The 26,613-nt window shown below is 36.1% G+C and overlaps 2 protein-coding genes and 1 pseudogene across 2 annotated transcripts; all 3 read right to left on the bottom strand.

Moving 5' to 3' along the window:
• Positions 1 to 6,643: 6,643 nt before the first annotated feature.
• Positions 6,644 to 14,073, bottom strand: LOC103960389 (annotated as a pseudogene).
• On the bottom strand, positions 12,551 to 15,813 carry LOC125468117 (pentatricopeptide repeat-containing protein At1g06710, mitochondrial-like). Its single transcript, XM_048580012.1, has 5 exons — positions 14,858 to 15,813; positions 14,475 to 14,807; positions 14,290 to 14,354; positions 13,915 to 14,180; positions 12,551 to 12,767 (listed from the first exon to the last, which is right to left on the bottom strand). The coding sequence occupies exons 1-5, from the start codon at positions 15,714 to 15,716 to the stop codon at positions 12,551 to 12,553; spliced, it is 1,740 nt and encodes a 579-aa protein (XP_048435969.1). The 5' UTR covers positions 15,717 to 15,813.
• Positions 15,814 to 16,199: 386 nt separating this feature from the next.
• On the bottom strand, positions 16,200 to 16,843 carry LOC125468049. The gene is made up of 2 exons (XM_048579723.1): positions 16,540 to 16,843; positions 16,200 to 16,330 (listed from the first exon to the last, which is right to left on the bottom strand). The coding sequence occupies exons 1-2, from the start codon at positions 16,841 to 16,843 to the stop codon at positions 16,230 to 16,232; spliced, it is 405 nt and encodes a 134-aa protein (XP_048435680.1). The 3' UTR covers positions 16,200 to 16,229.
• Positions 16,844 to 26,613: the final 9,770 nt, after the last annotated feature.

Here is a 26,613-nt window from a genome sequence, read left to right as displayed (position 1 = left end):
GGTGGTGTTCAAAAAAAATAAAAATTGGGTAAAGTACAAAAAACTACCTTGGTGTCATGATATTTTCATATCTTATTTTTTAAAATTGATAATGTCATATCTCATCTTACGAATTTGTGCCAATGTCAGTTTTTCTGTTACTTTTTCTGTTAAATGCTAACGTGGCTAGAAACGGGATCCATTTTTATTAAAACAATAATTAAATATTAAAAAATTAAAAAAAAAAACAATAAACCAAAAAAAAAACCAATCAACCCGTGTGCCCCCCCCCCCCCAAAAACCCAGATCCCCTTCTCTGAGTTATCCCCCACCCAACCCTCTATCTCATCTTTCGCCTATCTCTCTTCTCTTTCCCTGCAACCTGCATCCCTAAAATCCCAAAACCCATAAACCATTCCCACCTGAGTGATCACCGTCGGCGAGCTCTCAATCCTTTGAGCCGACGATCGCGATTAACCACCTCCGCCACTCCCGCTGGCGTTAGAGCTCTCCTTCTGGCACCACAGGTGCTTCTGGTTCCCCCACTTCAAATACCAAGTCAAGTTGAAATTGTGCAAAGGCTTCGCCCTCTCAAAACCCATCGCGATGGACTTCACCTCCATTCTCTTTTCCTCATCCGACCCGCCTATATACACCATTTATTGGAAACTCATACCAAAGAGAGCCACTCTCAGATCACAACTCTCTCTCTCTCTATTTCTCGCACCTCCTCTGATTTTCTCGGAAAATCTGGGAATTTTCTAGGAAAAACAGAGAGTTTTTCTATTGGGATTGTTGTTGTTGTTATTATTGTTTTGTTTTTCTCTCGCAAATCGCCGGAGGGAAAACTCTGGGGGCGAAGAGGAGAAGGGAATGTTGTTGTGGAGGTTGTGGCTAGAGTCAGGGTTTGGGGGCGATTGGGGGTCGTGGCTGTCATTGCTAGAGTCAATGACAGAGGTAGGGTTCTCATCGGTGGGATCGGAGAGAAAGGTTGGGGGGGGGACGGGTGGGAAAGATTTTTGGGTTTTGGGATTTTAGGGATGCATGTTGCAGGGAGAGAGAAGAGAGAGAGAGAGAGAGGAGAGAGAGAGGGTTGGGTGGGAGAGAACTCAGATAAGGGGATCTAGGTTTTTGGGGAGGGGGGACACGGGTTGATGGGTTTTTTTTTTTTAATTTTTAATATTTAATTAATTTTTAAAATATTTAATTAATTTTTTAATAAAAAATGGGTCCCGTATCTGGCCACGTCAACATTTAACAGAAAAAATGACGGAGGTCTGACATTGGCACAAATTCATAAGATGAGGTATGACATTTTCAATTTTAAAAGATGAGGTATGAAAGTGTCATGACACCAATAGTTGAGGTAGTTTTTTGTATTTTACCCATGAAAATTTGATGCCCAACAACCAACTATTTATTTTCCTTTTAAAAGAAAAACCAACTATTTCTCAAAGAAAAAAAATATATGTCTTACTTTGTAAACAGTCATTTTTATTTACCTACTCACAGTTAAACATATCTTTGCCATTTAGTATTACAGTTTAATGATATTTTTCTTATTAATAATTAAATGATCTTAACTTTTGCTCTCATAAATAACAAGTTTGAAACAAATTATCTCAAAAATAAATAAATAAAATAAATAAAAAATAAAAATAAATAAATAAAAAGGAAAGGAAGAAATGTGTCTAAATCTAGAATAAAGAGTGACTTCTGCTATAAGCCAAGCTTTTTCTTCTTCTTTTGTCGAAAAATAAGAAATTTTATTGAATGAAAAATGTCTAATACAATTACATTAAACAAGCCCAATAAGGTGGGGATAACTAAAGCCCATTCAACAAAAAGGTAGAGAAAAAAAATCCTAATCTTCAACTCGCAAAAGCCGACCATTGGCGTCGCCATCACCTTGTTCACAACCACAAAGGTAGCCACCCGAATAAAATCAACTATGCATTAAATTCGATGAAGGTATAACAGCGCAAAACAATTGAACATGCAACAAAACCGTCACACCAAAGAAAAGCCAACAGATGTCGACCGCCAACACAAGCCCATGCAAGGAGAACAAAAAAACCAAAACAAATGGGAAGCAGATGGGGCTAAGGAGGCACCTAAACACCGTCGCTTTGGGAAAAGTTGCAACAAGCTCAGCCCTTGATTTCATAGATGGATATTAAATCCCTAGCATATTATCTTTCACTCTAATTTCATGAGTGCGTCTGGAATCCTACTAATACTCAATGTATGGATGCCACTAAGTGCGTCTGGATCTTTACATTTTGTTAAGTCTAAGTGTGTCTAGATCTCTACATTCTGTACAATTCCATCGGGTTCATCTGGAACCTTACATTTTGTTAGGTTCCGAGTGTGTTTAGATGCATTATGCGATTCTATTGGATGCGTCTAGAACGTTCATCTTATGGATTCTATAGAGTGAGTCTGGAATCCTACTTCTTATCTTGTATGTCAATTCTATCTAATTCCATGAGTGCGTCTGGAAGGCGAAACATTATGATTTATGTTAGTTCTTGTGTATTTGATCTATTTGATTTCATGAGATCTCGAATGTAGAATGTTTGCGAGTGTGTTGCTCCTATTATTTTAATGTATGTATGAAAGGAAAGCTGGTTGATTGTCTGTAAGGATTCTTCAATTAATTTTGTGAGTTAAGATATTTTATATATGCAAGGGATTGTCCATGTTTTATAAATGAGATCAATTGACTTTTCAATCACATGCGTTTACTATCATTCACACCATCTTTATAGCTTATTTGGGTTTTTGTTTTTTGCGATGTACTATTACCACTGTGTAGAGAGCCATTTTGAAGGTTCATAAATGTTGATATGTACAAGGTGTCTTGAGTAGCAATGCTAGGAAATGAATTAGGATTCTCTCTCATCCTCTTCCCAACCCCTTTCATCTCCTCCTCTCACATTATCTATTTTGTCTTTCTCATTCTATAAAAAATTAATATAAGATGTTGACGTGGTTTAACCGTGACCATTCAAATAGGAGGGAGAGAAGGCGAGAGAAGGGAAGAGAAAAAAAGAGGAGAGAGAATCCTACTCCCTGAGAAATTGAGCGCTTGGAGTGGTTAGGTTAACCTTTTACCTTACTGTCATAGTTTGCAGACTTTTTGCATTGTATGTAAGTGGGATAGACCTTACCAATATGTAAATTATGTTTTAAGTGTTTTGGTTGTATAAGTTATACAGTTACGTCTTAAAATTATGTGTCAATCCTAGACCTATCTTGAAATCGGGACATGACATTGTATCAAAAAGAACGTTAGACCATCTTCAAAGGAGATGTCAAATATGTCAAATAGGATAAAAAGACATTCAAGTGTTCTCCAATGGATATGTCATATATTATGTGGCATATGAGTCATTTGACTCCTTACTCTCTAGTTGCCATTTTTTTACATCAAACAAAGAAAGAGTCAAATAATTTAATTTAAATTTTTAATGCAGAGTCATGTTAACAACCAATAGAATAAAAACTAAAACTAATTTTGATTATTTTTTTAATAGTTAATATAACACTAGGCCCAATAAAATAATAAAATAAATATTTGACACATGCATTCGAAAAAAAAAGGATTTAGTACTTGTATTCAATTTGCCACATCAGTCATCAAATAAAATTTTGACATATTATATTTGACATCTCCTTTGAAGATACTCTTAGGAAGGTGTAGTCAAATTTGGATTTGATAGGACTTGATAGTATTTTAATAAGACTTTAAAATCCGGGTTTAGTCAATTAGATTTTAAAAGATTTTGAAATCCATGTATAGTCAAATTAATATTTTAAATGATTTTAAAGAATACATCCAAATTCATAGGTAGTCGATTATGATTTTAAAAAGTCCACAAGAGTCCAGGTGCAATGAAAAATTATATCAAAGATTTGCAAGGATTTTAGTGAATGATGGATTTTGATGGATTTGAGAGTGGGTGGTATAGATACCAAACACCTTAAATAATTCAAGCTCCACCCATAAGATTTCATTTCTCCTCTATTAAGGTCATCTCCAACCAAATGGTCCAGAGGACCGAAAATAGCCTGAAAATCGCCTCCAACCGAGGGCCAGGCCGGAGGGCTCGTGGGCCCCATAGAATCTAAAAGGGCCCAAGGGCTGACCCAATCCAGCTAGCCAGCTTGCTCGGGGCTAGCCAGAAATTTAAGAATTGTTGTCGGATATAACCGACAACATTGTTATTATTCTTGTCGGTTATATCCGATAGTATCCGACAACATTGTTATTAATCTTGTCGGTTATATCTGATAGGAATTCTTAAACAAATTTTTTAATCTAACGGCTAGCTGACGTCAACTAACTGTTATTTTTGAATTTTTTTTTTACAGTTTTTTTTTTATTTACAAATTTTTTTTCCTATAACTTCTATTTTTTAATTCTTTTTTTTTTTATAATCTCTATTTTACAAAATTTGTTTCATATTTTTTTTAAATTCCATTTTTTTCCTATAACTTCTATTTTACAAAATTTGTTTCATATTTTTTTTAAATTCCATTTTTTTCCTATAACTTTTATTTTACAAAATTTGTTTCATATTTTTTTTTAAATTCTCTTTTTTTTCCTATAACTTCTTAAGTCATTGTACAACATTAAATTAAATTAAGTAACATGAAACAACATTAAACAATGTGAAAAAACATTAAATAACATTAACCAACATAAAAAAAAACAGTAAACAACATGAAACTTAAACAACATTTTTTAAAACATTTAACAACATAAAACTTAAACGCGTACTCCATGCTTCTTCTGGCCCAAAGATGTGCAACAAGATCTTGTCGTAAGTACTTGTTTGTGGCACGGGAACGTATCATTTCATAGCCCCTCATGTACTTATTTACAGAGATACTACCAGTTCTTGGATTGAAAGGCAAATTAGGCCTATCATATATTTATAGAGATACTACCAGCCCACTCGCCTCCTCACTTTGCATCGCTGTCAGTGTCACGGTCGAGGGAAGGAGTAAATCAAGATCTAATGGTTAAAACATTCGGAGTAACATCTAAGAATTTTTGTTCCATCGACAGTCTTAACTAGATATTGGAGCTGTCGCATCCCGACCCGGGGTCCACCACATCCCAGGCCCGACCCGGAATGTCCACTAGGATCTCGAATCGAGCTATGCTAGCCGACACGCCTTGATTTCGGTCAGGGTGTATCAGGAGCAGTGGGGTTCCTCTGTATTTTTACTACAAGAGAACCTTGGCTTCCAGTTCCATTGTGACAGTGCAGAGATGACTCACACTAGTCTTACTCTTACAGATAGATTTGCAGTTTCATCAATTTCATAACCTTACCCTTTTTACATTTCATTGGCACCACAGATGAATTAGAGCATGACACCGACAGAGATCAAAGAGAACCCACAATTGAATACTCGAAGATAAACAACTCGCCACTCTAAGGAATCCACCAAAGAGATAAGAGTTTATGGATAGGAAGAAAAACACTCTTCACTAAACCAAGTTTAAAAGTAATTCTTAATTTCTGAATAATTGTATTTCCATACGTAAGTAGTGGTTTTACATAGTTAGGCATGGAACAACCTTCTACCTTCCATGAAGAGGTTACTAAGCATAAACTTAATGTAAGACTAATCATGAACTTAAATGAAAATATGAACCATTTTAAAATTAAATATGATGAATGCACCATGATAATTAGACGAGTCCAAATTCGGTGTCAAAGCATCTTGAAGAGATGCTGCAAAATAACCAAAATTCTATTTTTTGGAAAAACGATATAGTATCTACACTAAGAAGGGTGGAGGAGTAATGTGGTTTAAATTAAAGAGTCAAATTAAAAATAAAAATAAATAAATAAATAAATAAAACACATAACTTCATAAAAGAATCTCTCTTATGGCAAACTGAACAGTCACTTTTTAAATTTATAGAGTACATGTTCATCAGCTAAATATTAAAAAAATAATAAGACTCTAGCCTTGAGTTAGGAGAAAAAAAAGAGAAAGAAGATTGTTTTAGAAAATAAGTGGGTTGAGTTTGAATTGTTAACAGTAAAATATTCAAAGTTCGTTAAAATATAGAGTGTTGCTATAAATGAAAAGTTGAGTTGAGTAGCTAAATTAATTTTTTTAACATTGTTTATTATCTTGTTTAACGAAAATTTAGAGCTTCTCTTGGATATGCTCTTAAACAATGTAATCCAAGAATTATACTGCAGAACTCTAATCATTCATGATTAGTTATTACAAATGATAAAAAAAGAGAGTATAAAATTAAGAGCATGAAGCATTGAGATTAAGAGCTCGTTTGGAAGTGTTTTTAAAATAACCTATAACAAAAACACTTAAAAGTACAAAAAATGTTTCATATATATAATACAAAAAATAAAAAATAAAAACAAAAACAGTTAACAAACATACTTGACGATATCACATATTGTATTTCGGGCTTGTCTTCAATAATTGGAGACTACTGAGTAGTCCGGAAAATGAATGACAAAGATGAAAAAGATTTCTTAAAGTAACCCTTCACGCTTATTTCCTAGACTACTAAGCGGTCCGGAACTATTGAACAAAATTGTTGTATTTCACTTTGCTACAGGAGAGAAAAAGGCACAAGGAACAGCGAAAAAGAGAAGAAAAGATCAGGAAAAAGCAAAAAATGGGTTTATCAGGAAATGTCTTAACAAACAAGGGTTTCACATCACTGTACAAATTCTAAATTCTAATCAATCAGTGGCTTATTCCAACTTTAAACTTGGTTTATCAAACTAACCTACACACAAAAAATGGTTAAAAACAAAGAGTTCGTAAACTGCAACCTCAGAGCACTCTTTCTGCTTTTAACTTCTGAGAAAATCACATTGCCAACACTGATGGACAGCCCTTCGCCAAAAGGATCAAAAATAAGAATCCAGATATCCGTACGTATGCCTTCTGTTATACTGTAGCAAGCTGGCGTATGTTCGGTCCCAGATTCCTATATACAGAGACTCATCATCAGGACTCATTGATGCACCGGATATCTCCCCAAAGAAATCAATCTCTTGCCGCCCTTTGTAATCTGCCTTTGTGCTATATATATGCACAAAATATGCAGGTTCCACGACCACCATGAACTGACCATCTGATGAAAAGCGAATTGACCTAGCAGCACCAAAGTTATTCTTCAGAACGGCAACTGGCAATGAAAGATTTCTTATGTCCCAGACTCGGGAAGTCTTGTCCTGGTTTCCGGTGGCAAATATGCGACCATCAGGATGCCATGCTGACGCAAAAGAGTAATCCAGATGACCAAAGACCTTAGCAATAGTCTGGAATGACCAAAAAAAAAAAAAAAAAAAAAAAAAAAAAAAACAGAGTTGTATATAGTTAGAAAATGGTTCCCATCTTTGAAAATAAAACCTGGAAAATGTTTTTAGATGTAAATTGGGAATTTAGAAGCACAACTGCTCTGCTAACACGAAGTTAAGGTGTACTAAAAAATAAACAAAAAGTAGACATCTCCACGCTGAACAATTATAAAAACAACTGTGTAAGCAAAAATCTGTTATCGTATTAAAGATTACACTTGTATTGGTATTTTTCCACCATTAACCATTTCCTCAAAGTCTACATGTCTCGCGTTCAATTTTCAAACAGTTTACCTCATCTTGTTAGCAATAATATTGCCATGGAAAAAAATGCGACAAAATAAGTTGCAGACAAGAGTATCATGATCAGGAAAAAGATCTTGGTACCTTCCCATTCTGCAAATCCATGAGCAATGCATCTACTTGATCACCAACAACCGCAACAAGCCAACAATCTGGGCTTATTGATGTATGCTGCAAAAAAGGTCAGCTCCACGTTAGAAAAAGAGTTATGGGAGGAATAACCACAGAAACCAACACATTAAGCAATTGCGGATCACTTCCAGTTTAAGCAATTGCAGATCACTTGCAGTTTACAAGCACTTAAGTATATTGCACTCTTCTATTTCAAAGAGGTAATTTGTTTGAAGTCTGCAAAATATTTTCAATACTAGGATTGGCTCAATCAACATTTTGTGCTTTTAAGGAGACGGTCAATGAAGAAAAATTTTGGCAAGTGGTAGCGACCTTAGTTGGAGAGGAAAATTGTTCCTATGTCATTAGCTGAAAAGGAAAATTGCTTCAATTTATCTATAAAAGAACGAAATGTCCATCAAGCTAAACCAAAATATGAAATTAGTCTGTGACCTACACCAGTCACCATTTTCCTTTTATTTTAAAAATTGTCCTTGTCCTCAGCACAAACAATTGAACAAAATAAAACTGATTTGAAAGCTTGACTTCCTAGTTGACATCTCAACAATTTCCAAATATATCAGAAATAATACTCTTCAATGCACAACTTAGCCTTCTAATATTAATATCTAGGGAGGTTGGAGTCAATGAAAATCACAGAAAGTGAAAATGTAAAGACAAATATGTAGATTCTTAGTATAGAAATAGAAAAAGGCGGGTAAGTTTATCTGACCGAAACCATCAATATGAATTAAGTTCTTAGGATGACTCACATTCACTGGCCAAGGGAAACGAAAGTGATTCAAAAGCTGAAACTTCTCCATGTCATATTCTCTTATGCCACAGTCATTATTGGATGCCATGAAATGCATTCCACCCCTGGAAAAGCGTTTCTATATCAAGTTGTGTTTTCTTAAAAGAAAAAATTCAGACGAACAGATTTTCAGAACTAGCTAAAATACCCCAATCTATCGTATATTTGTGATGGCTTACTCCTTGTTTATCAAGAGACTGCAGATAAAGACAGAAAAATATGATTTAATACTTAACTGAACATTAACCAGAAAAATAATCCTTTAACAGACTAAAGCGCTAGTTTGCATCTGATAATGACAAATATAGAATTACAAGAAACAAATTACATCCAACAAGAAATGAGCGCCTAAAATGCCATCAGTAGCTACCACATCAGTTGAATTTAATCATTTCATTAACAAACCATTGCGGAAACCAAAGATATGAATGCACAGACTAGGTCAAACCATTCTTACTAGTAGTACAACAAAAGAGCAACAAAACCACTTTCCTTATCCAAAAACTGAGCTCAGTGCGGATCCTAGTACACCGTATTAGTTATGCACTTTCCTAATCTAATTCCTAACCAGCATTCGTTCCAGGTTCAAGTCCGGAAGGTGTCCCTTAAGTTGCCTATCCAAGAACAGCTTCCATTACCCTCAACCTCAAGACTATTCCAAAAAGTTTTCACATACTTCAACAAACACTTACTGGCACACTGTCACTGATATCCAATATTAGTCGGTTCTTACATTTCATTTAACTTAAATTCAGTCAAACATTTTACAAGATATTTAGACAATTCCCTGTCCATACTAGAATCTCAGCTTCTACATGCAACAATCTTGTGTACAAAATGGTACTCACACTCAATACAACGTGTAAAAAATAAATATTAACCACCCCTTTCACAAAAGTTAATAATATTATTACAAAATTCATTTTTGTTTTCCTAGGTAGAAAGTATTAATTTCAAGAAAGAAATTACAAGCACCACACAACATAGCTCATAATATAAAAACCAAGCTATTCATGTCCGACTCCCCTGAAAGCCGCTATTGCCAGTTGTTCTGATTGGTAAAGGACAAACGAAACTGGTGTTAAAACTCTGGTAGCGAGGTCATATCTCTACCCCAAAAAAGAAGTAATTTTCCAAGATCAAATACGGTAACCAAATTTCCAGCTAGCTAATGGCATTAGCTCTTTTCTTGACAAGTCAATGGCAAAGCAAAATCATCAGAATGGCAGGATCCCAGACAAGTCTAATTGTCAGATTTACCAAACAATACGTCTAATGTGGAAATACTTAACTCTCATCAAACAGCCATGCACTGTCAACATGCTATTGAGATGTAAACATTAGAAACTCACTTTACAAGTAAGCTCTCCTTAAAAGCCACCAGCAACAAGAAAATTGTCCTTGACTGCCAGTGTGCTTATCTGAGTCTGCATAAAACCCTCCAATAAACTTCCTGCATGTTTCTGCAAGACCATAGAACTTGGCAAACTTAAACTATGGACATAAGTAGAGGACAAATAGCAATTACAAGGAACACTTCAACGTATGTAAAATAATTGGGAGGGGGAAGGAGAGAGCATAAACCAACAAAAGCTGAAAAAAAATGAAAAACAATCCATTTGATTACTTTATTTTCTTTCAAAGAAACTAGATCATACAAATTATGTACAGGAGGTTGTACTACCTCTGTTGGGGCAACATGTCCTGCAAAATTGAGAACATTAGACAAATTCCCAGATAGAGAGGACCAATGCATGACTGAAAAGTTGGACATGAGGTAGACATCATGCTTTGAAGTGGCCCAAACCAAATTTCTCAGCTGCATGTAAAAATCAATAAAGAATGTCAAGTAGGATATAAAGGTAAACTTCATGAACATTATCGTGCAAAAGTTTTATGAACATTAGCTTGCGAAAACAGCTAAAAGGAGTGGATAACTTTATCTTGTTAGAATAAAAAAAAGTATCATTTAACTAAAGCAAAATTATCTAAGGCAATAAGTTCATACACACAAAACCCATGAATGAGAGAGAGAGAGAGAGAGCGGGATTAGTGGTGAAGTATACCTTCAAAAAATGTAAAACTAATAAACAGTTATGGCATTGCAGGTCCACAAACCTGGAAATAAAGGATTGTAGGTTTAACCAGTCCTGTATTATGGAAGAAGTCATAGTAGTTTCCACCTTTCTGCATTTGTTTGCACTCCTGGTCAAAGTTAACACATATTATCAGTGACGTCTGCTAACTTCAATAGTGACTTGCTAATTGGGGAAATGAAATGAAATGAAGAAAATGCTCGAGAACAAGAAGAAAACCTTGTCCACAGCTTCCCCAGATAAAGGGATGTTCTCATAATTCCTGTACTTTTCTAGCCTCGTCAATCTGTATTTTTCCCTTGTTATGTTCAATCTGTCCCATGGAATACCTTCAATGTCCTTTCCCTTTCTCGCTTGTGCAGATGACGTATCTGACACTTTGGTAAGCTGCTCAAACTCAAGAACAAGGGATTTCAAGTCCATTTAGTACAACAGGAAAAAACAAAGGATTGAACAATGGGAGCCAAGAGTTGATGGAAACAAACCATGTCATACTCGTCAAGACCCATATCTCCACCTTGATTTTCTTCCTCCACATCCTCGACAAAATCAGACATGTCCCCTTCATCCACCATATAATTGAACTGATAGCCCTGCCGGTAAGACATGCTCTATCTGCATTCAAGTTCACAATTTCAACATCTTCAATACAATTCCAGCACACTTAATAATCACCAAACACACCCAGACATACTTTTCTGGCATCATTGTCATTATGAGGAAGTTTGACTGGAGCTTCTCGCATCTGTATAATGCCTGCAATTTGAAATTAGACACCCTATGAGATCTTGCGGAGAATTTCCAAACGCAGCTCTGATCACATAATCCTTATTACACTCAATTCACAACTCATAAGTAATTGCTGTAAGAGTAACTAGGCAAAATAAGTTCAAGCTCATACAGAAATTTCATCCTGTAAACTGTTTTTCGAATAATACTGTTTTGTTTTCATGCATATCCTAGATACCAACAAAACTGTGAAATGGATATTTTAATAACACTACTACCTTGACATGATTGATTGGAAATCAAATACAACTTCCTGTGAACTCAATTCCACGTCACCAACCTGCTCACTCAACGAGCAACAACAGCAGTAAGTAATAGAGCTGCGCAATATCATTCTTGCCATGTTGAAGTAGCAAATAACATAGTGAATTATCTGTACCTAGTACATAAGTATGTGAACAACGATGCATTTAAACAAGTGCAGAGATATGAATAATAAAAACCTGAATTTCTGACCTTCTGATGATTTACCATGAAAATGGCTTTGGAGCAGTAAATAAATTCTAGCAGCAGAGACCTGCTGCATATTCTCATTAAGCAACATCATCTGAAAGCCTTGGTGCAGAACATCGAAACTGTGTCATATGGATACAATTTAGGAAATGTGAGTTGATACTGCAAAATCACAATTTTCCAAAAACTAGATATGAAGACCACAAGGAATATTACAATCAAGTAAGATCCTAACGAATTGTTTTGTTTTCATATTAACTTATTTAACATCTTAAAATGCCCACCAAGATGCCCTTTTTCAATCCTACCCCCCATTTCTTCTATAGAAATTTTACAAATAACCCCTTCTACTCTTGCTTGTATCCCTTGTGTATCCATTGTATATGGCTCACACATATCCATCCCATACCCAAAAATAAAAATTTCCAAGAAATTAACAAGATACAGGTTTGGAATATCTGATATCCATCAAGGCATCATGGGGATGTATTGGTATTGGATCCTGCATTCTCAAGATTTTTGGGGTAACCATGCTATGAAATTATATAAGATGACATACCTCCTTTGAATAGGTAGGAGATAAAAGTTCTAGTTTTCTTGAATTTCTAGCCGCTTTACAAAGTGGAGTAAAAATGTAGTCACTTCATTAAGCAAGCAACAGTCATTCGCATCCTCATGTTGCATATACTTGCACACGGACTCTGATAGAAATGCGCTCCACTCCTCAACAGAACCGTCAACCAGGTCACCAGGTCCAGTGAGTCATCAGATGGTGCATGAGTAACAAACAATGATGGTCTAGAAAACACACTAATTTCTGTCAGATGTCTCTTCTTGCATATGCCAATGGATATCCTGTGCAAATAATTGAGATATATAAGAACAATAAAAAACAAAAACAAATAATTTACAGTGACAAGCAGAGGCAATTAGATATCCGCAGCACCAACTGTTTCACACAGATCATTAAATAGAAATTTTGGGATAAAAAAAAAATTGTTCTGTTTTTTTATTTAAAAAAAAAGGAAAAAAAGAAGCCAACGTAAGAACTAGAGAGCAGAAGCAATCCTACTGGTTACTACTGTGGTATCAAAGATCTGTGTGATCATTATCTTTCAAAGATCTTTCCAAAATGAATCTAAAATTCTGGACTAACCTCTAAATGCTACAGAAAGGATCTTTACAAACCTTAAAAAAAGCACAAAAGACAACTTATGGTAGATACTGTAAATTTACAGCTTGAGGCAGCTCAATCACATACTGCAGCAAAGTAAGATAGGTCATCCACAACAAATCAGAAGGCACTTATGCGAAATGCTACCGAGACAGTAAGGCAAAGTTGAGAGATAAGAACAAAACTGCTCCTGAACAGACAAGTCGGCCAAACCATTCAACATAAGATACACAAACAAACAATTCATTCAAGTAGTTGTCCATGAGTTCCAATATTGTCACATTTTCTTAATTCATTCCTTTAAATAGTCAATAATGGCTTAATGGTCCATGCACAGATGTAAAATGCATGGCCACTCATAAAATTTACATGCTGATACAGAAACAAATAGACTTGTTACCGTGCTTCCTTAATTGTGCATGTGCTCACACAACACAAAGTGTCACATTAAATTCAACACTTCTCAAAATTAAAACCAGTATAGAAGAAGTAGTTCAACGTTTTATCTATGCAATATTTCTTAAATGCAAATTAGATGTTCTCTATGCACAATTCTTTATGAGCACTGGATTGAGGTTTATTTGGTTAGGGTTTGATTTTGGGACTTAGGGATAGAAAGGTAAAGGCCTAAGAAATAAAAGCCATAGGAATTTTTTTTTTTTTTCATTTTCTAGGGCATTAAATGTATCATATTCCCACCTAAAAGATAGAACCAAATAAAGAAAAGAAATGATTGAAAATATACATAAAGAGGAAAAAGACATTTTCATGTAAAAGAAATAGTTGAAAACTACAGTATGGAAGAAAAGACGAATTAGAGAGACAAACCATGTGGCATATGCTATCTGTAGTTGAAGAGCTTCATCCCAATTGTTAGCTTTAATAAGCCCTTTAATAAGATGAAAGAATGTATCCAGCTCTGGAAAACCACCATGCCTCATCATGTCTGCAAACATCTCCAGTGCCTTACCAACCTTATTTGCATGTGAAAGACTCTCAATCAATGAAGTGTACATATTCTTGTTCACAGATGTAAATGGTGAAGATGACGAAATCTCTTTAAGCAGCTCAAGAGCCACTTCCAACCTTCCAGCCTTTACAAAGAACTTCGTATATGTGAGTAATAGGCACTGTGTCACATTCACTCATCTCATTTAAAAGCCCAAGAGAGGTCATGAACTCTCTAATGTAACCTACAATAACATTACGGTAGCCTACCATATGCTTAGGCCAATGTGTTTGTTTCATTTCATCCAAAAGCTTATGAGCTTCATCCAGTAGTCCAGTTGAACAGCAATGATTTATCAAAACCCCGTAGGAGATAAAATTTGGAGCACAACCCTCAGAGCTCATTTGTTTAAAAAGCTCAACACACTTTTCGATATTACCTGCTTTCCCAAAGCCATCTATCATTGCGGTATAAGTCACAACATTCGGATAACACCCCTTTTCTTCCATCATCAGCATAAGCTTATAGGCTTCATCTGTTTTTCCAACTTTACACAGGGCATCAATCATCTCTGTGTAGATAACAACATTTGGTGCACATGAGTGTTCTAACATTTTGGACAAGACTTTTGAAGCGAGATCCAGTCTTTTATCCTTAAACAACCTATCAATCAAAGAACTGTACGTATACACATTTGGACTGTACCCTTGCTCTGACATCTTAGCAAACACCTCTTGTGCTTCATCTAGCTTCCCATACTTGCAAAATCCATCTACAAGAGCATCATAAATAATATGGTTAGGTTCACAACCTTCTTCTGACATAGCATGCAATAAATCACGGGCCTCTTTAACCTTGTGTGCTTTGCATAAACCATCCACCAAAGCCCCACATCAACATCAGGGACGTCCACATTACCTCTCATTCTCTCATATATCTGGCAAGCCTTTTCAATTCTACCAGCTTTACAATGACCATCAATTAAAGCAGTATAAGTAATAACATTAGGACTGCAACCTTCAGTCAACATCATCTCAAAGAGTTGATCAGCACCAGAGACCTTCTTTGCTTTAAGGTATGCATGTATAAGAGCAGTATATGTCACCACGTTTGGAGCACAACCATTTTGTATCATTTCATTAAACCAGCTCTGAGATTGTTCAATAAGACCAGCTTTACAAAAACTATCAATTAAAATAGTATAGGTATAGACATCAGGAACAATACTATTCCTTTTCATTTCTTTAAACAACAAAAATGCTTGTTCTACCTTGGAGGCATTACACAAAAAGCCAATAACATTAGCATACGTATTAGTGTCAGGAACAAAACCCCTGTTCATCATTTCGCTGACAACCTTATAGGCTTTCTCAAATTTTCCGGCACCGCAAAGACACCATGCAAAATTGCTCACATTGACCTTACTTAGCATAACCCCTGCATCAAGCATCTCACCATAAGCTTTTTCAGACAAATCTAACTTATTTGGGCTTGGTAATTCCTTGTTTCCACATATACCATCAATCAAGATATTGTAAACCACGTAGCCTGTCTGGCACTCACATCTTACCATTTTCTTAAGTAACTTATGAGCATAAGAGTAATCTCCGGACCTACAATAAGCATGTACAAGAGAACTAAATATCTGAGGGCTTGGAATACGACCTTCTGTGATCATCATACTAAGAATTCTCTTGCACCTACCGAGCTGTCTTTTCTTCAAACACCCACAAAGCAAAGTCCTATAGGTCACAACATTAGGAATGCAAGAATCGCATCACATTCCGTTCAAAAAATCCTTAGCTTCCTCAAAAAGTGAAGCTTCACACAACCCAGATATCATCTTCGTGTAAAGAATAGTATTGGGCGCAAACTCTTCCTTCTCAACCAATGCGAGAGCTTCCTTCCACCTCCCAGCTTTGCAAAGGGTGTAAACAAATGAACCAAATGTATACTCCTCCATCTTAAACCCTGAATCCAACATCTCCACATGGACCAAGTGTGCTGTGTCCAACTTATCTGCTTCTAGAACCACTTGAACTAAAGCATTGTAAGTTGCTTGAGTTGGCTTGTATCCGATATCCTTAAGCCTCCCCAGCTCTTCCAAAGCTACATTCCACAACCCATTTTGGCAGTACTTCCGAATCAACACATTAAGCAACTTCCTAAGCACCTCTCTATCATCACCCTTAATTTATTGCAGAAAATGATCCGCTACCCTCTTATTACCACACTCCAATAACTCTAACAACGGGTTGTACACGGGAGCAGTGTGACTATACCCAATTTGTTTACCTGCACATATGAAAAATTTCACACCCAATTCAGGATTTTGTATAAGCTTCAACACCCCCACCACCAGAGTTTCATTCAGAGTATCCCTAAACTGCCTAAGAAACTTCTGGGTTCATCAAACTCATCATTATTATTCCTGATAGCATTAGAAATCAAAATGGCATTGTTAGAAAACTTAGCTGATTCAAATTTTGGTATCGAAGACCCACCACCAGCACTGGTATCCAACACCGAATCGGGCAGAGAGGCGAATTCCTCTGCTGAAATAGACTCAACTCCAGAACTCTCCGGCTTGAACAAATAGTTGGGATCGAACAGACCATCGAGATTGTCCTGCCAAGAAGTGCAAAGTAATCTGGGAAAGCAAAGCTTTAGACTTTGGTGGGAGGATTTGAATGGAGAAGGGAATGGTTGTGATGGGTTTGTGGAGAAAAATGGGTTGGACTTCAGAGGGGACGGAGATATGGCGGAAATTGATTGCCAGAGGAGAGTTTTCAACCGCCTTGTGCTCATTTTTGAGCTGCGAGAAGCTTGGAGCGGGTGATTGTTTTCAGGGTTTATGCTGGGGTTTTGTTTTCAGGCCGGGTTTAAAACTGGTTTTGAAAAGACTAAAAAGCGCATTTACCTGTATTTGGAAGCAAAACACTGTGTCTTTAAAATTGACTGCATCTTTCAAGAAATATTTAAGTTTTTTTTTTTTAAGATTTAATAGCATTTTACTAAGAATTGTTTCAAAAAATATTTTCAGTCATTTTAAAAGCATATACAAATAAGCTCTTTAAGTGCTTTATTTAAAAGCACTTAAATATTTAACGGTTAACAACATTTTGCACGGTAGAGCATTTCCAACCGTTTTCTAAATGTAACTCTTCAAATATAAGTTTGTTGAACTATGTTGCAGTTTGACAACTAAAATTTGTTCATTCACAATTTTACTCCAACTGACTCCACACATTTTATAGTATTTTTAGGAGCTTTTGTAGTGTAATTACCATTTCTAAGAAAAACTTAAAAAAAAAAAAGGATATTTTTAGTTTAGGTACCAATTGAAAAATCAATCCAATCATCTTATAAATATCACTGTACTTCAAAATAATGGAATGATTGCTACTCAATCTCACTAAATTTTTTGGTAACTAGTAGCCGGCAAACCAACTTTCAGGTGACTTTTAGGGTAACCCTTGACTTTTTCGGTGATCGATTGGTCAACTATCCAGTGACTAGTGACCAGTAGATCAATTCTAAACCATTTTGAAAGAAAATATGATTTCAAAATGTCTTCAATAGGATTTGAACTTAAAACTATAAAATAAAACTATCAACAGACCAAAGTCGGATCGGATCAAACTTAATTCATATCCAGATCCATGTATAATCAAATTAATGGATTCAAATCATTAGATCTAACTTGTTAATCCATGTCCCATTTAGTATCGAATCAGATCAGATTAAGACATAGCAAAGATTAGAATATCATTAGCAACCTCATTCTTTTATTATATATTTTTTTATTTTTGAGTTTTATCACAAATGATACTTTATGTTTTGTCAATGCATCAATTTGGTCCCTTATATTTCAAACTCATCAATTTCGTCATTTATCTGTTACTCCATTTCATCAGTGTGATGTGTGGGACCCATAGGGGCCTATAAAGCCAATCATAATGATGCCATATGGACTAATCCTTCGTGTATTTTTTTTTTTTTTTGAACAAACGATATTCTCTATACTAAAGGGGTGGGGAAGTGGGCTAGCCATAATAATGTTGTTCAAATTCACCGTTGGCAAGAATCAAACATAAGACTTCTCAATTACAAATGAAGTTGAATACCACTAAACTGTAATACTAAGTGACTAATCCTACTTTTTTAAACATAATTTAAAATTCTGAAACAATGAACAACCACTCTCACTCCCTGTATCCACTTGTAAAGCCAATCATAAGGCATTCTAGTTTTGACAAACAAAAAAGTTGGAATTTTCAAATGCTAGTGTTTTTATCCCAAATGGTCCATTATATTATGTCAACTTATTAGTTTGGTCCTTTATGTTCTAAACTCATCAATTTCGTTCTTCATCTCTTGCTTTGGTCGTCAATGTTGTCATTCCATCTTACCTTGTTAATGAAATCCAGGAGTGTATGATGGGGCACCCATATGAGGCCCACAAAGCCAATTACGTAATGCCAAGTGGATTATGTGTAAAACAACAAATAATATAAATAAATAAAGATATAAACCCGGCCAAAATGAATTTAGGATACATTTTAAATGCAAATTCATTTGAATTTTAAGTAAGTAATAAAATCCTACATCGTCACTTAAAACAAAAATTATTGACATTGTGCGCTGGTCCCAATTTAAATATGACCGTTGTCTAAATGTGCCACATGGACAAATATTTTGAGGAATATCACATGTTATTGCCAGTCTACATACACCACATGGACAAATACTATAAGAGATATTGACATGTTACTGCCAATCTGCATACACCACATGGACAAATACTATAAGAGATATTGACGTGTTACTGCCAATCCGCATATAACACGTGTGCCTTAAACGTATTTGATGGTAATTCTATATAAATCTATTCGATGTTATTGCCAATCCACGCACATTCAGTCTTCCTCAAATCACTATGCATTGCAATTCATATTGCTTTGTAATCACTCTTGTTCTTTGCTTTTATGTTCGACCTTTGTGCCATTCTCGACATCTTGCCAAATTGGCTTGAGCTCCTTGAGCCATGAGGCTTGTTCAAATCCAATCACTGCAATCGGGTTCTAGGTTGGTAGAACAAGTTGTCTGAGGCAAGGGGTTTTTGCGGCTGCGTAGATCAAATGGTCATCGATTACAAACACACAGAAATGGAAAACCAAGGAAGATTAATTCCCCAGCCGAGACGTGAAGCACTCTTCAATATTCCTTTCAGTGTTTCGCTTGATTGATCATCGGACCAAGTACACAATCTTCGAGGAGCATTGGAGAAGTTGAACTTTGGCAGAGTCAGGTCAAGCTGCATTCCAAGGAGCTTCAGACCCGAGTTAGAGGTACGAAATCTAGAAAATATAAAGTGATGAATATTTTTAACAGCATATCATAGTCCATGTTTGCACAATTTTTAGCTCTGGATCTCTGTCATTTCAAAAGAGATTGTACCTCTACAATGACAGCTTGTCGATCCAAGTAGCTTAAAATTGGTGGTTCTCAACATAAATATATCTTGTCGTAGACTCGTAGAGAGTGTATCTTGGTGCTCTTTTGTTGTGGTTCTTAAGACTTTGTGACGACACATGCATGAAAGAAATGAGACAGGTTCTTATCGAGGGTATTTTAGGACTTAAAATTACAGAAAACTCCTTTGCTTTGTAACGGCAATCTAAACTTTCAATTTGTTGATTGGATACTTGAAGTGTTTATGTTTATGAAACTAAACCTTGCATGCAGTCTGAAATGTGTACGAGGAAACATAATGAAACTAGCAGGACTCCTCTCAATTGTGTTCTAAGAGCACACAATTGGGTGTTTATTCCTTCCAATAATGTGCCCATATGACACAATTGGGAGTAATACTAAGCACCATGACGCTAGGTTAATTCTAGTTCCTCCTACAGAAGTCAGATTGTATGTAGGCTTCAATCTAAGAAACATAAGACACTTCAAGTCTTCAAGTCTCCACCAACATATAGGAAGTTTTAGATTGCCGTTACAAAGCAAAGAGAGTTTTCTATAATTTCAAGCCTGGAACACCCTCTATAAGAACCTATCTCATTTCTTCCACGTATCATCACATAGTCCTCAGAGCTACAAAAAAATAGCACCAAGATATACTCTCTTAAGACTTGTAGCTCATAAGACTTGTGATGACACATGGAAGAAATGAGAAAGGTTCTTATAGAGGGTATCCTAGGACTTGAAATTGCAGAAAACTCATTTTGCTTTGTAACGACAATCTAAAACTTCCAATATGTTGGCGGGAGACTTGAAGTGTCTTATGTTTTTTAAACTGAAACCTGCATGCAGTCTAACATGTGTATGAGGAAATGGAATGAACCTAGCATCATGAGTGATTACTCCTCTCAATGGGCAAATATTGAGGACACAATTGGGTGCTTATCCCTACTAATAATGTGCCCATATGACATACTTGGGGGTCAGAATAAACATCCATGAGGCTAAGCTTTTCCAATTCCTCCTACAGATGTCAGATTGCATGCAGGGTTCAATCTGAGAAACATAAGATGTTTCAAGTCTCCAACCAACGATTTGAAAGTTTTAAATTGCCGTTACAAAGCAAAGAGAGTTCTCTGTAATTTCAAGTCTAAGGACATCCTCTTTTAGAACCTATCTCATTTCTTCCACGTCACTGTCATCACATAATCGTAAGAGACATAACAAAAGAGCATCAAGAAACACTCCGTGATCAGATGTATTTATGTTGATCATAATTCGAGCCACCAAATTTTAGCTACTTGGATGTACAAGTTGTCATTATTCAGGAACAATCTCTTCTACAATGGCAGAGGTCTAAAGTTTGAAACTGTGCGAATATGGACTACGCTATCCTCGTGCGAATATTCATCACTTCTAAATTATCTGAATTTGATATCCGTTTCTCGGGTTTGTAGGTCATGGAATGCAGCTTGCTGCAATCCAACCCATGGAAAAAAGCTTGACCTGATTGTGATCAAGATTATTTTGTTGCCTGAACATGCCAACAAGCCTTTGAGTAGTCCGTGAGAAGAAAGGCCAACATAGATGGAAAGAAGAAGAAAAGGCATGCTCAAGCAAATAAACAATGAGCATACAGTGGGTATGATATTCGAGTCTCCAATGTCCTTGGTGCATATATGCAGAATGGAATTGACTGAGAAAGCTGAGGCATTGCATCTGCACACATTGGAGAGAGACTGTCAACCAGATTATAAGACATGGGAGTTCCTTATGGAAGGAAGGTTGACAAGCCATAACATAACAAGGCCATTGAAGCGATGAAAAAGGAGTTTAGTATGTTGCAAGATTGTCATTGGAGACTATCGGACAATACTGTAATGGCCTTTGCTGATTATTTCGAAAAGCATGGGAACATTGAGGATGCCAATTGGTATACCAGATTGTGCATCGAAACAAATCCATTTTATGTTGTCACTAAAAAATTATGCACTGAAAAAATTCTTTTTAGATTGTGCACTGAAAGAAATCCTAAGAAATCCATGAAAGAAATCCTTACAAATTCATAGAAATCTATAATAAATATACTTGCAAATCTGCCAAAATCCATATGGGATTGTAAAGCCTATTAAAATCCTTCAAAATCTGTCACTTAAATAAAGTCCTTTAAAATCCTCTGAAATGCAAATTGACTATAGGGCCATGAACTTGGTGGCTCTTTTTTGTTTTTTTTTTTTTTTTTTTTCCGATAGTTTGTGTGTTTCTTGTTCCACTGCAATTGTCCTTTTGGGCACGTTATTTTGTTGCCTTATTTTTTCGTGGTGATAAAATTGACTTTAGTGCCAAGGACTCAGTAGTTTTTTTTTTTTTTTTTTTTCAAAGGAATTTATAGTTTGTGTGTTTCTTATCCACTTCAATTGTCTTTTTTGGGCACATTATTTTGTTGCCTTATTTTTCGTGGTGATAAAAAGTGAAACACAATACAACTATACTTGGTGGTAATGGTGGATGCACATAGGGACTAGGGTGGTACCATGACTCACCAAATGTAACAACCCGTTTCGGAATTTATGGAACGGAAGGGCATTTTGGTAACTTTATTTTGTTGGGCTAGATGTTTGGTTTTGTTGCTTTTTGGTCTTAATTGGTATGCCAAAGGGCCCACACTTTTTGACTTTGTCTCCGGCCCAATTCCACTTTCCCTCTCTTCTCTCTATATGCTCGGTTCTCTCTCTCACTCTCTAACTCTCTCTCAAAATATCTCAACTCTCTCGCTTCTCTCTCATTTCCTTTCACTCCCTCCCTACCCATGAGCAACACCCACCCACACACGCTTAGATCATGTTTAGGAGTGAGTTTGTGATGTTTTCTAAGTAGTGTTTGTGGTTTATGGATGAAGAACCCTCGAGGAAGGCACTCCCTAGTTTTCCGATGAGGAACCCGAAGCTTGTAGGCCATTTTTTGGCCAAACCATGGGGAGTTAGTTGTTGAGAAAAGTACCATTTTCTTCGTCTCGTCGAGAACTATGATTTTTTTAGTTTTTTTCCAAATCACTTAATTTCGTCAAGTATTGAAGAAGTTATGAACGTTTAAAGTTTTCCCAGTTTTCTGGCGAGCACCATCACTTTTGAGGCGTTTTCCGACCAAACCACGGTGAGTTAGCCGTCGTGCAAGGCATTCTCTTCATTTTGTTGAGTACTACAACTTTGGTTTTGAATCACTTGATTTGGTTGAGTATCGAAGAAGTTATGAGCCTTTGAAGCCCTAACTAGAAACCAGCCAACCCTTGGCCTGAAACTAGGTTGACCAGACCCAATAACCCTAAAACCCGACCCGTGACCCAAGGGTCCGACCCATAAGCCCAGGCCCCAAACCCATAAACCAATTACCCAAGACCAGAACCCAATCCCAAACCCAAGTCCAGAAACCAAGCTCAACCCAGAAACCAAACCTGGGCCATAAACCTAGGACCGGATCTGACCCGTTGACTGTTGACCCGACCCGTTGACCGATGACCCAACCCATTGACTGTTGACCGTTGACTTCTCGGGTTTCGATTGGGACCCCTCCTAGACTAATTTCGACATGCTGAGTCCGTTTACGACGTCCATTTTCCCAAATTCAATGGTTATAGTATAGTTTTATTAATTGGTTCATTTATGTGCTTAGGTGTGTTTGTTAGTGGCGTTTCCATCCACCCTTGCTTGCATGGCTCTGCGCCAAAGGTGTAAGGTGAGTGAACCCCTTTTAAAATGCATGATTTCACTATTGGAAATGCATACATGAAAAGCATGATTTTATGGCTACGTTTTTTAGTAAATTGGTTTCACTCTTTATGAATTATTATGCTTTATCGATTCTACGTTCTTTGTGGTATATATGATGGATGACTATATACTCACTTATGAATGTGGTTTTACGATATTACGTTTCAGTTATTGAGTTTCGATCTGAGATTGATATATATATTTATTTATTAGAAATAGTATGTTAATGTTTTCATGTGCTTATACAATGGTCTTGCCTACAGGCAAATGATATCTATATGTGGCTTCGGTTGGGTAATGTAGGGGTCTAAGGGTCAAATGATATCTATATGTAGGGGCCTGCGGGTCGAATGAAGGCCTATGGGTGAATGAAGAGTTCTATATGCCTATAGGCGAATGAAGGCCTTCGGGCGATTTTTATACCACTACTAAGCACACTATATATGATATATGTTTTACGAAGGTTTTATGGCATGCTAGGGTTTTCGGAAAACCGATTACTTATTATGCTATATGAGTTTTCATAAACCTTAGGGGTTAGTACGTTGTTGAATAACTATTTTAGTACTACTTATATATCAATTTGGTCCACTCATGTTTTGTTTTGCGCCCCTTCAAGACTTAGAATCGAGGCGTACAATCTCGGTGTCAAGAACTCCTGCATCGGCATCTTCGAGTCTTCTCGATGTAGGGCCTATTCATTTGTTCATTCAATTTTATATTATTAATTTTTAGTGTCTTGGATTAGTTGTATGCTCTGAACACATTCCTCAAGTGCATAATCATTGTATTTAAATTTATAAGTTTTAATTAGGTTCATTACTTCTCATGCATGTTAGTATGGATTCGTCACCTTCAGGTGTCGCCAGCACGTACCTACCCTGGTGTTTGGAGGATATCAGGGTCAAGCGTGTCACCAGAGGTCCGAAAAATTCCATTGAAGGTCCTCTAAGAATCTTTTGAACGCATGGTACGGGACTCTTTTGTGTCCACAAGTATTCTATAAAATACTTGTATCGCATATCTCAGCAACACTCGAGATCCCTTAAATTAGGACCCCCGGATAGTACTGGATCCAACAACAATTGGTGGTGTTCAAAGAAAATGAAAATGAGTGCCCAACAACCAACTATTTCCTTTCCTTTTTCAAAGAAAAAACCAACTATTTCTGAAAGAGAAGATTATTTGTCTCCTTCCCTTGAAAATAGTCATTGTTCATTGCTATTTACCAGTCAATCACAATTTAACATATCTCCGTTATTTAATATTATGATGTAGTGATGCTTTTTTTACTAGTAAATGAAAGATCTTAATTTTTACTCTCGTAAGTAACAAGTTCGATACAAATTATCTCGAAATAAAAGAAATATGTGTCTAAATCAAGAATAAAGAATGATTTCCTTCATATGCCGAGCTTTTTTTTTTCTTTTGTCGAAAAACAAGAAATTTCATTGATGAGAAAAGCCGAATACAATTACATTAAACTAGCCCAGTAAGATGGGGATAACCGAAGCCCATTCAACAAAAAGGCAAAAAAAAAAAAATCCTAATCTTCAACGACAAAGGCTGACCATTGCCGCCTCCTTCACCTCGCGAGTGACCACAAGGGTAGCCATCCAAAAAAATAAAATAAAATAAATTCCGCGTTGTATTCAATGAAGGTATTCTGGTGCAAAACAATTCAACGTGGAGCAAAAACCACCACACCAAAGAATAGCCAACAAATCCGGGCCACAAACACAAGTCCCTACAAGTAGAACAAAAAGCCGAAAACACAAGTAAGCAATGGGGCTAAAGGTGCCTTTAAACACTGTCACTTTATGCAACACGCTTGGGCCCTATTTTTTCCTTTACGCAATTTCTCACCACTTCGGACCACAGCCAGCCAGAGACCAACTCCACCACATTTTCTTCGCCTCTAGTCGTCGTCTAGTCTATAGATAGATGCCCCACAAGTCACCTAAAACATAAATTCATGATTACATCAATAAATAGTTGGATACTATTATTTTTGTCATGAAAGAAATGATTAATATTATTTTATAATCCTTAGGGCTTAGTACATCAATTAATTTGTCAAAATGTTGTTCGGCCTTAACAATCATTTCATCTGTCAATTAATTAAACTAACACCTTTTCAGGTTTATCATGTTTTCACAAAACCCCCTAACGTTTGAATTATAACACTAACACCTATTGAGATTCTAATTGGCTTTCACATAACTCCTTTAGGGCTGACATCACCTTAAAACATTTTCTTAAAGAAAAATTTGCCCTGATTTTTAATTACTTTAAAAATAAAAACAACTTTTTTAAAAATCAATATTGGGGTTAGGGCCTCCCCTCCGCATTCACCACAATATAATAAAAATTCTTAACATGGTTCACCTCCTCCCTAGCCGTCCTCTCATGAAGCTACTCATTCGTCTTGGTTTTTTGATCAATCAGCCTATCCACAAGTTTGGCCTCACTCTCCGCCATAAAAAATATGGAAACCACCGAATTCCCAAGAATCTTTCTCACGAAATGCAAGTTGTCGTTGGAAACCTTGAATTTTTTTTATGCTGAATTCTAGAGAAGATCCAAGTCCATGGTAGAAAAAGAAAGATAACTATATTTCATTAATTTTCTTTTTATTTATTTTTTAATTATAGTGAGAGCAAATTTGACCAGAAGGAGTTATGTGAAAGTGAACTAAAACCTTAAGGGGTATTAGTGTTATGTTTCAAACGTGAGGGGTTTTGTGAAACATAATAAACCTGAAGGGGTGTTAGTGTAATTAATTCTTTTTTTTTTTTTCTTTTAACAAACAATATTATCTATCATAAAAAGAAGGAGGGACATGGATCAAACCTCACAATGATTTACCAATAATATGGTTCAATTTACCTTTGGTGATAATCGAATCTAAGACCTCTTACTTACAAGTCAAGAAGGATATCACTAGAACGTATGTTTGAAATTATTACAATAATTTAAAAGAGAAGAAATTTGAACCCGGGACGCATGAGTATAAACCAACACCCTTCTTTAAACAGTGCGTGAATGATACACAAAATTCAATGCTTATTATCGAGATCCTATATGGTATGCATCACTATGTAGATATTATCTCTTAAAAAAAAAAAAAAAAAAAATCAACACATGATCTATGAAATCTGTTGCTGGCTACTGTCACATTTTGGCGATTGTTGAATTTGTAAAGATATTAAAGCCGTATGTATCGCTTCTGAGAAAACAAGAAAGTCGTGTTTATGATGTATCGAAAATAATTTTGTGGTTTGTTGCAAGTTTTGGTGATTGTTTATTGCGTCCTGGTCACCTTGTCAGTGGTGTTGG

The sequence above is a fragment of a genome, unplaced genomic scaffold (assembly GCF_019419815.1).
Source record: "Pyrus x bretschneideri cultivar Hongxiangsu unplaced genomic scaffold, Pyrus_bretschneideri_v1 Contig14, whole genome shotgun sequence".
NCBI classification, from domain to species: domain Eukaryota; kingdom Viridiplantae; phylum Streptophyta; class Magnoliopsida; order Rosales; family Rosaceae; genus Pyrus; species Pyrus x bretschneideri.
Note: the sequence above shows the minus strand (reverse complement) of the source record. Positions and strands in the feature narration are given on the sequence as shown.

Excerpts from the sequence above, each read along its gene's own strand:
- LOC125468117 (XM_048580012.1), bottom strand. The coding sequence starts at position 15,716 with ATGATGATCACAGAAGGTCGTATTCCAAGCCCTCAGATATTTAGTTCT. Across the intron at positions 14,355-14,474 it reads AGATGGCTTTGGGAAAGCAG|CTCATAAGCTTTTGGATGAA; the intron begins GTAATATCGAAA and ends TACTGGATGAAG. Across the intron at positions 12,768-13,914 it reads CAGATAGCATATGCCACATG|GATATCCATTGGCATATGCA; the intron begins GTTTGTCTCTCT and ends TTATTTGCACAG.
- LOC125468049 (XM_048579723.1), bottom strand. The coding sequence starts at position 16,843 with ATGAGCACAAGGCGGTTGAAAACTCTCCTCTGGCAATCAATTTCCGCC. Across the intron at positions 16,331-16,539 it reads GTTGGATACCAGTGCTGGTG|GTAAACAAATTGGGTATAGT; the intron begins GTGGGTCTTCGA and ends TCATATGTGCAG.